This window comes from the organism of the source record quoted next, unplaced genomic scaffold (assembly GCF_019419815.1).
Source record: "Pyrus x bretschneideri cultivar Hongxiangsu unplaced genomic scaffold, Pyrus_bretschneideri_v1 Contig2, whole genome shotgun sequence".
Classification (NCBI taxonomy): Eukaryota; Viridiplantae; Streptophyta; class Magnoliopsida; order Rosales; family Rosaceae; genus Pyrus; species Pyrus x bretschneideri.
Genome location: NW_025999501.1, coordinates 1233762 through 1243234, shown reverse-complemented (window position 1 = coordinate 1243234; position 9473 = coordinate 1233762). Strand labels below are relative to the sequence as shown.

General features: G+C 35.7%; 1 protein-coding gene and 1 pseudogene across 1 annotated transcript; both read left to right on the top strand.

Annotated features, from left to right (window-relative positions):
* The first annotated feature begins 339 nt into the window (after positions 1-339).
* On the top strand, positions 340-2289 carry LOC103956725 (annotated as a pseudogene).
* Positions 2290-2976: 687 nt separating this feature from the next.
* On the top strand, positions 2977-6719 carry LOC103956695 (mogroside IE synthase). Its single transcript, XM_009368719.3, has 3 exons — positions 2977-3153; positions 4191-5134; positions 5792-6719. Exons 2-3 carry the CDS (start codon positions 4487-4489, stop codon positions 6533-6535), a joined length of 1392 nt encoding a protein of 463 aa, XP_009366994.1. The 5' UTR covers positions 2977-3153; positions 4191-4486; the 3' UTR covers positions 6536-6719.
* Positions 6720-9473: the final 2754 nt, after the last annotated feature.

Below are 9473 nucleotides of genomic sequence, written 5' to 3'. Positions count from 1 at the left end.
AAATCGCTCTCCAAAGTTGATTTAATACTCCACTTAAGGTGGACTTAAATAGGCTTTGAGAGAAATTTATTTCCCTTTCCTAGAAGGATCTAATTTCCAATTAAAGAGGGAATTTACATCAAAATAGGAAGCAATCATACATTTCCTAAAGCAAGAAGATCTCTACACCTGCTACCCTTTCCTGCGAGTAGCCCAATAGGTGTAGGGGCATTTGTGGAGCCAAACATAATCATAAGGCGACACGTGGATTTTTGGATAAAAGAGGACAAAAATACCCTTAAGGCATACCGGGATTCCTACGCACGAGCAGCAGACAATCATCACTCCACCAAGTCAAAAATGCCCAAAATAGGTAAACAATTCAAAACTTATTTCATCCATCCTCATCAAATCCTCTCCACAAGGTAACCCCCAAAACATTCCTTTTAAATTATGTTAATTAGCTAATTAATAGATTTATTACCTAATTAATCTATTAATGGCCAATTAAATCACCAATTATACCAAAAAAATACACAAAGGCCGGTCACCTTCTCTCCCAAGGGGACTAGCCATGCACTATATATTCAACATCATTTCCTCTAAAAACCTAAGTCTTCACTCTTGCTAAAATTCTCCAAAATTCTCAAACACTTTTCTCTCAAAATTCTAACTTTGGTATCGGAGGTTCTTCGGCCAAAACCCTCCCATTCATCGTGGGTGCGTGAGGCTCTTAACCTTGACCTAAGGTGTTATTTGTTTTGTAGGTGCAATTTTGTCTAAGATCAACGAGGAAAAAATTTGCATCCATAGTTATTGATAATTGAATTATTACTTAAATGTTGATTAACGTGTATATTTCCAATTGGTGACATCATTTGATTTAAAAGATTTGGCGTACCTAACGTTATCCTTTTGGAATACTTACTTAAGAAACACTTTTATTCTGATTCTTAAAAAAGTACTAAAATGTTTACAATCTAAAAATTAAATTGTCTAACGAATGAACATTCATATAGTTTTTTTGTTTTTTTTTTTTTTTTTTTTTGGTGCAACAATGGTGGTAAGTGGGAATCACTTTTGCAGAATCAAAGAAAGCAACTTGTCCAAGATCATTCCTTGAGCACAATTGTGTAGCCAGAAATTATTCGGTGGGTGGGCTAAACTAAAATTATTACTACGAAATCAAGTTTTTAATCCTATGTTGCCTACATAAAGTTATATAATAGTAAAAACTTGAATGTAGTAATTTGAAGCAAGAATTTTATGCTATGTTTTCTAGGTTTTTAGCCTTCAAAGCTTTCAAGTGAATAAAATAAGGAACCATTTGTGATATGGAAGTTTTAATTTATTATTATTAAACATAATATTGGTTAAAGTGATGAGTTTATTTAACATCTATTGCTTCTTATTATTCTTAAAAATTGGCTTACTAATAAAAAATTTCATTTCTTATGTGAAATATGACAATTAAAAATCATAAACTAACCTAAAAATTAATATTTTTAAGCTTGAAGAATCAAACTCTCCCTATGCTATAGCCTAGGGGAGTCTTGTACTTGGCTCCGCCCTTGCTTGAGCACTCAGCCAAAATAATCTTTTCGTAACAAAATGCGATAACACTAAATAATTCACAAGCGTAAGTCTACTCTTACCTTTTGTTTTTTCCAACTTTATATCAACAAAACCGTAATAAAAATCATGGGAATCCCCTTTTGCCCTGGCTAGTTATATATAGTTGGGGATGTGCCAATAAAATTACCAAAGCTAAATACAACTTCAAAAAAACACCACTTGATCAACCTATTTGCATGGCTCAGTGCCCAGTTCTCTCTCAGCTGAAACTGAGACACTGAGCCAAGTCCTCGGCCTAGTAGAAACATTCAGAGCTTTTGATTCAGACAATGATGGAAAATGACTGCTGCAGAGCTTGGTGGGATTTTAGGGTCACTTGGGTACAACCATTGTGAAGAAGATGTGAGGGCAATTGATGCAGCAAGGGGACACGAACAACGACGGTTTCCTGAGCATAGAGGAGTTTTTGGAGATGAACACGAAGAGCATGGAATTCGGAGGGCTCAAAAATGTTCTTAAGAATGCTTTTGAAGCGTTGGAGGTCGATGGGGATGATGCTGTGACTGCAGAAGAGCTTTATGAGGTTATGGGAGATGACTTGGGGTTTGAGCTGACACTTCAGGATTGCCAGGGGATTATTGCTTCAACTGATATAGATGGGGATGGGGCTGTTAGCTATGATGACTTCAAACTTATAGTCAACTCACTCTGAGATTTCTAGTGTTGTATGATCAATATACAATTATACTAGTGAATACTGAAGTATGTAATATGTCCAATCCCTTCTGAATAAATTCTACTATTTCTTCTACCACACTTTCCTTCTGCAACTGCATGGTGCATGCATGTTTTTTTTTGTTGGTGATGCAAGAGAAGAGAGACCATCTACTTGAAGGGTGTGGTGGTTGTATGAGCTTATAAGTAATTGGAAACTAATTTTGTAGATGATTAGTTTGATACTAATTTATTCTTCTAGACTTGAGAGTAAATGAGAGTATATATCACACATCGAGAAAATAAGGGGCTTTGCATGTGTTTATAAGTAATTGAGTTACTTTTCACATTGTTAATTAGTTTTATGGTGAAATCTTAATTTCTTCATGATATCAGAGCAAATTGTCAAATGTATGAAGCCCAATGGCCACACGTGTTCAATATCACCCAATTTATGTTGTTCACATGTTAGACTTGAAGATTTATCATACCTGAGAGTTTGTTTCCACATTAGAAAAATAAAATTTATATACTTTATAAGTAATTAAGTTATTCTCCATGTTATTAATTGATTTTACAGGTAAAACACAAAATTATTCAATATCATGCATACATACAAACTATAGACAAGTACGTGGGCCGCATCCTTCAAGTGAACCCAAAAAAAAAAAAAAGAAAACTATATCAACAATTACGTTTACCCATCAGTCTTTTGAATTAAAAAAAAAACCATCACGCGGACCACACACAACCTACTCACCCACCATACTCGCATCATTTTGCTCTGACCCGATCATCCCTCAAATTTGGGTTCCGTCAACTCAGGAAGTTCGCCGGTGAGAAAACATGACTCGCCCTTAACGCTTCTCCCTTCCAATTTTGCCGGTGAGAATTTGGCGACTACTCTTTTCAGCGATTTACTCTTTTTATGATTTTATCCCTCTTAGAATAAATCGCTCTGTCTAAATTTTAATTCTGCATCTCTCTGTTCTTCTTTTGAAATGTTAAATTCGTAATATATGCAAATTCGAAGTTCCTTTAATTTTAAGCCCCTTACCATTTAGGTTTTCATTTCGAAAATTGCACTAAAGTTTCCCAATTTTTATTTTATTTTTAATTTGGATTTTAGGATTTGATATATGTTTAATCCCAGTTTTCTATTGTTTCTGTACTGTTCATCTTCTATCAAAGCAATTAGGGGATGTCTCCGTGTAGGTAATGTATTGCATTACATGTGTTGCAACTTGCCAGTAATATGCAGCATTCATTTTCTATTTTTAGTGTGAATCAAATGCATTTGTCATTGTCACTGAATTGAATTCTGTGGAGGTTATGCAAGAGTTTGGATCGGCATTTTTCGATCTTTCTTTCCCCGTGTTGTATTTGGCTTTCGGTGGTTGTTTGATAATCTCATCTTAGGGTGCATATTTGAGCTGCTATTGTTGCATTTTCCTTGATCCGAGGCTGATATTGCTTTCCGTGTTAATGATTATAATGAATTTATCAAGCTGGTTAGTTACAAGTCATTGCGTGGATGCTAGGAGGCTCTTATAACCAAGTTTCTGGTAAAGAGTTGAGAAACCATTTCTCCAATTATTTTTTTGGATTTGGACTTTCATCCTGGTGTCATATTTCATGGCTTTGCTTAAAGTAATTGTTGCATTGTGCATCATAGCAAGACCATTCCTGAAGATAAGCATTTATAGCTTCTTTCCCTTAGTGGTATTCGTCATCCTTGTGAGTTCCAATCTTTCAGTGATGTTCCATGTATAAAACATTGTGTCAGATACCTCTTATTACGAATATTAAAACTTAATAGTAAAATTCTTGTGGTTGATTAAAGCAAGCTGTCAAAACTTTGTAGCTAAACTTATGGTTAGTAGTTGATTGAACTCTGTTCTTATCACATTTTCACTCTATAGGTAACACATAGCGTTTGGTCTGGAATCTGGACTTTAGTTTATTTTTTGGGTAGACAATTGATTGGTTGCACTGCAACAAGGGCTGGGCCGCCTTATGAAGATTGGTTTTTGTTGGAGTTTTCAGTCACGGTAACCAGAAAGGTGTTTGTGTATTGCTTGTGGTATGATGTGAACGTTATTATTGGCTGAGTTTCTTTATAAGTGAATAATTGGAATAAGAAGGCCATCCCGTTTAGTTTTCATATCTATAAAAACAACAGCTGCAAATAAAGGCAGAGTTAGTCTGTACAAAGAAAATGGAGAAAGAAAAAGAAAGAGCCAATAGAATCCACATACTTGTGGTTCCTCTTCCTGTCCAAGGCCACATAAACCCAATGCTCCAATTCTCAAAACGCTTAGCATCCAAAGGTTTAAGAGTGACACTTGTCACAATCTCATCCAACGCTGAAGCCATTGAAACTCAATTGTGTAAGGTCAAGATTGAGCCAATTCATGCAACATCTGAAGAAGAAGAAGAAGCCGGCAATAATGTGGAGAACAAGGTTCTGTGGTTCCAAACCATTTTGTCACGGAGATTGCCACAGCTGATACTGAAGCAAGAGAATGATGGCTACCCAGTCATCTGTCTTGTCTATGACTCAGCCATGCCTTGGGTTTTAGACACAGCCAAAGGGCTAGGAATTTTTGGGGCTTCATTTTTCACTCACTCTTGTGCTGTTGGAGCTGTGTACTATAATGTGCACGAAGGGTTGCTTAGGGTTCCTCTGAAAGAGCCTACAATATCATTACCTGGGTTGCCCTTACTTGAGCCACAAGATCTGCCTTCTTTCATCTATGATCCAGGGTCATATCCGTCCTTCTTGAACTTGGTGGTTAGTAGGTTTTCAAATATCACTGGCGCTGATTGGATCTTCTTCAACACATTCCATGGGCTGGAAAAAGAGGTATATCCACATTCTTGACAAAATCCACTATTGGTTCCTGTAGTTTTGCTTGAATGCTCAATTTCGTCTCTAATTCTGCTTAATTACGTTCAATATATCTAGCCCTAACCCTAAAAAATTGATAACTTTTCCACTTTTGAAAGGATTTAAGCAATTCATGTGTATCATATACTTCATAGCTTATGGGGATTAACCCTTGTGGCAATTCCCAATTGGCATTTAGTACTCTTGAAAATGACCATAAATTTTCTTTTCCCCAATAATTGAAAAGTAGATGCCTCTACGCTTTGCAAAACATATTCTGTAAATAGTTTTCATGGGCATTATTGAGTTTTAGAGAGGGAATAAGATATATATTATATGAAAGGGTCCAAGGGACCTTATATATGACCTAGGTATGATTGAACTCAGGCCAGAAACGTACCAGTCTTCTATTGTTTTACATATGTTATATCTTTATTCTATAGCCCTACAGCACACGTTAGCTTCAGTTACAATCGCCCCAAGCCCCTATATAGGCAACGATAACCATAAAATTTGAGGACACAGATTGCCCCATGCCCCTTATCGAAGTGAGGCCCTAGATAAGTTTGTATCCATCCGTGAGACATATAGTCAGTCAATGTGGTACAAATAGTTTGATTTGCATGTTATCAGGTGGTGAACTGGATGAGAACGCAATGGCCAATCAAGACAATAGGACCAACCCTTCCATCAATGTACCTAGACAAGAGATTAGAAGATGACAAAGAGTATGGCTTGAGCGTTTTCAACCCCAACACTGAAGCTTGCAATAAGTGGCTTGAATCAAAAGAAACAGGCACAGTCGTATATGTATCATTTGGAAGCATGGCAAATTTAGGAGAAAAACAAATGGAGGAAATAGCATTGGGATTAAAAAGGAGCAACGCTAACTTCTTGTGGGTAGTTAGAGAATCCGAAACTCAAAAGCTTCCAAGCAATTTTGAAGAGCAAACATCAGAGAAGGGTTTGGTTGTAAATTGGTGTCCTCAATTAGAAGTTTTGGGTCACAGGGCCCTCGGTTGCTTCATGACACATTGCGGTTGGAACTCAACGCTCGAGGCATTGAGCTGTGGAGTCCCCATGGTGGCAATGCCTCAGTGGACAGACCAAACGACTAATGCCAAGTTTGTAGAAGATGAATGGAAAGTAGGAGTGAGGGTCAAGGTTGACCAAATGGGAATCGTCACTAAAGAAGAAATAGAAAGATGTATAGCAGAAGTGATTGAAGGAGAGAGAGGGAAGGAGATTAAGAGGAATTCAATGATATGGAGAGAGCTGGCTAAGGCGGCCATGGATGAAGGAGGAAGCTCTGATAAGAACATTGAGGAATTTGTTGCTACTCTCTCAGGCAAATCATTCGTAAAAGGTCGTGTTTGAAATATTTATGTTGTGGAACTTTAAATTTGAACAACACATTCAAATAAGAATCTACGCTCAATTAATAATCACATCTGATTTGAGTTTGGCATAAATTGAACTTGTATGAGTCCATATATTTCAATGTACAACATAATAATATCATTATAAAAACCCTAGACTTAGAATGGTTGGATTTGTAACACCTATATTGGTTTATCATTTGGTCTTATGATCACATATATTCAATTTTGCATCCACACATGGCGGCATAGTTGTATTCCTCTCCAGTTATAACTATGCGGTTTTAAGTTCGATTTTCATAGATACAAGCTTGATATTTGTAAATATACCAGTTGTATCAAAGATCATTTTCGGACAATTGGCTTATTGAGTAGTCCAGGTTCGTTGTTATATTCACCAATTTATTATGTACAGTTTCAATTTCTAAGCGTAATTAAATAGTCCGTTGAGATAATACAAATAAAAGTCGTATAACTAGTCTAATTTTTTGGAATATCATGACGGCCGTAGACGTCTATCTCTCATGTAATTATCAATCTATTTAGGAGTCAATACTTTCGAGAGAGAACCATTAGTAGGCTAATTAAGCTATTTATGTTCTTCAAATTAAAAACTCCATGATGATATTTCTATAACTATCTCTGTTCGATTGTATGACTAACTAATTAAGCTACATCACTATTTCTTTAACAGAGTCGTACATTCTTCACATTAAAAAAAAAAAAAAGCTACCGCAGTTAATCAGAAAAATTCAATCAAGAGCGAGACAAGGCCCACTTGAAAACTGAGGAACACAGCTAAAGATTAGTAGCAGAAACCCCAATTTTGCAACCAAAATTTTTAACCAACTTCCAATTCCAAAATCCAACACCAAAGTAGCAGAAACCCCACTCTAAAACTGAAGACCACAGCTAAAGATAGGTAGCACGTTGGTTGTTTAGTTACTAACTAGTACATTCGTTTGACTTATATTAACCGTAACAATACTCTACTTGTCTAAGAAATCCTTAACCAATTTTCTAACTTTGGTTCCTTTCCAAGAAGGAAGGAGTTACAAATTTTCCAGATTATGCATTTTGCAGAATCCAACAACAACCAACATAAAAATTTTCAACAAATATCCAAATCAAACACCAAAGTAGTAGAAACCCCAATTGAAAAATTGAGGAACAAAGCTAAATTGTTGTCTTCATGATTTCTTGTTTAAGAACAGCATGCCAAGTAGCAAGTTGTTTGTTTAGTTACTAGTACATTTAATTTAATTGTAACAGTACTCTACTTGGATAAAGAAATCAATATCATTGCATTCGTTTCTAGGAAAGGAAACTGCAACTCAATTACCATAACGGAACGACCGAATAAGAATTATTATGGGGTGGGAAACCAATTGTCTAACTTAGGTTACTTTCCAAGAAGGAAAGAGTGTAAACAATTTCCAAGTTCTACATTCCGCATATTCCACCTACATCTAGCAACAAACATCAAGTTTTTCAACCAAAAACTTCAACCAACATCCAATTCCAAAATCCAACAGCAAAGTAGCAAAAACCCCACTCGGAAAACCAATGAACAAAGCTAAAGATAGTAGGTAAGTTCATTTAGTTCCATTATTTCTCAACACACTAAATCACATTGCATGGTAATAAGAAAAATTCAATCAAAAGCGAGACAAGGTCCTAATTCTAACCTTTTACTTGAAATTATAAAACCCCTAATTTAAGAACCCTAATCTAACCCCCAATTTAAGAAAACCTAATCTAACCTCACTGCCCAAAATAGTTCCCTTAATTTAAGACCTAAATCTAACCCCAATTAAGAACCCCAAAAACTCTAATTTAAGAACCTAAATGTAACCCCCAATTTACGAACCCTAAATCTAACCCCGATTGCCCTAATTCTAACCCCCAATTTGAAAAAAAAAAAAAAAACCCTAATCAACATGCTAAATAAAGAAAATTGAAAATAAAAACTGAAGAGGAAATTACCTCTTGGAGACGAAGACGTGACTGCCGAAGAAAGGGATGGAGATACAGAGGAAAGAGAAAGAGGGTATCGCGCGGGGAAAAAAGGAAGAAGAGGGAAGTGAGGGGAGCAAGGAGAGACACGAGTTTAAAATATAGAATCTTGCACGACAGAGCCTTTGTCTCGCAAGGCTAAAAAATTGTCACGCAAGTTTTTTAAAATATCTGCAAAAAAAAAACGCCTTAATTGAATTTTTAGACACTTATGCGACGAATACATATATTTTGTCACACAAATATACTTTGAGCGACGAAATATATGTATTTGTCGCACAAGTGTCTAAAATTTCAATATTCATGCGTAAAATTAAAACGCTTGTTTGACCAAAAATTGTTATGTGTCACGCAATTATGTTTTAAAATGGTTTTTTTAATTTTTTTTATTTTGTTTACAATTTATTATAAAATATAAATAAAACAAATTTATTTACAAAGTAATTCACATATAAAATGGGAATCATTCATGCAATTTTTTCCATCACTCTATATAATGCATTAACAATTTCATGTGTTTTACAAAAAAAAGTTACAAATAAATTGCCTTAATCTTCATCCGAACTATAATAACTTTCACTTTTGTCGCTATCATCATTTTCAGTGTCCCATTCCTTATCATCGATAGGTACGTCACCATCGTCATTTGTGTGCACTAGACCATCGTATCATGGAATATTACCGAGGTCAATTGTGATCGACTCAATCTGTATTTCGATTGAAGATACTCTTTCTATTTGAAATGGTTCTTGGATAAGATTAGTATCTCAGAGTGTTTCCACACCACTTTCCATCGAAGATTCAAGATGTTGGTCAACAACATTGTCGATGTCGTCGTTAGTATGGTCTTATTATGGTATAGCATACACGTTCCTATGATCCATCTTCTGAACAACTTTCCCCCTTCTCGGCTTTAGGGT

What these genes read in the sequence shown, in the direction of transcription:
- LOC103956695 (XM_009368719.3), top strand. Translation starts at nt 4,487, where the DNA reads ATGGAGAAAGAAAAAGAAAGAGCCAATAGAATCCACATACTTGTGGTT. An exon ending in TCCATGGGCTGGAAAAAGAG is followed by an intron (nt 5,135 to 5,791) that starts GTATATCCACAT and finishes GCATGTTATCAG; the next exon opens with GTGGTGAACTGGATGAGAAC.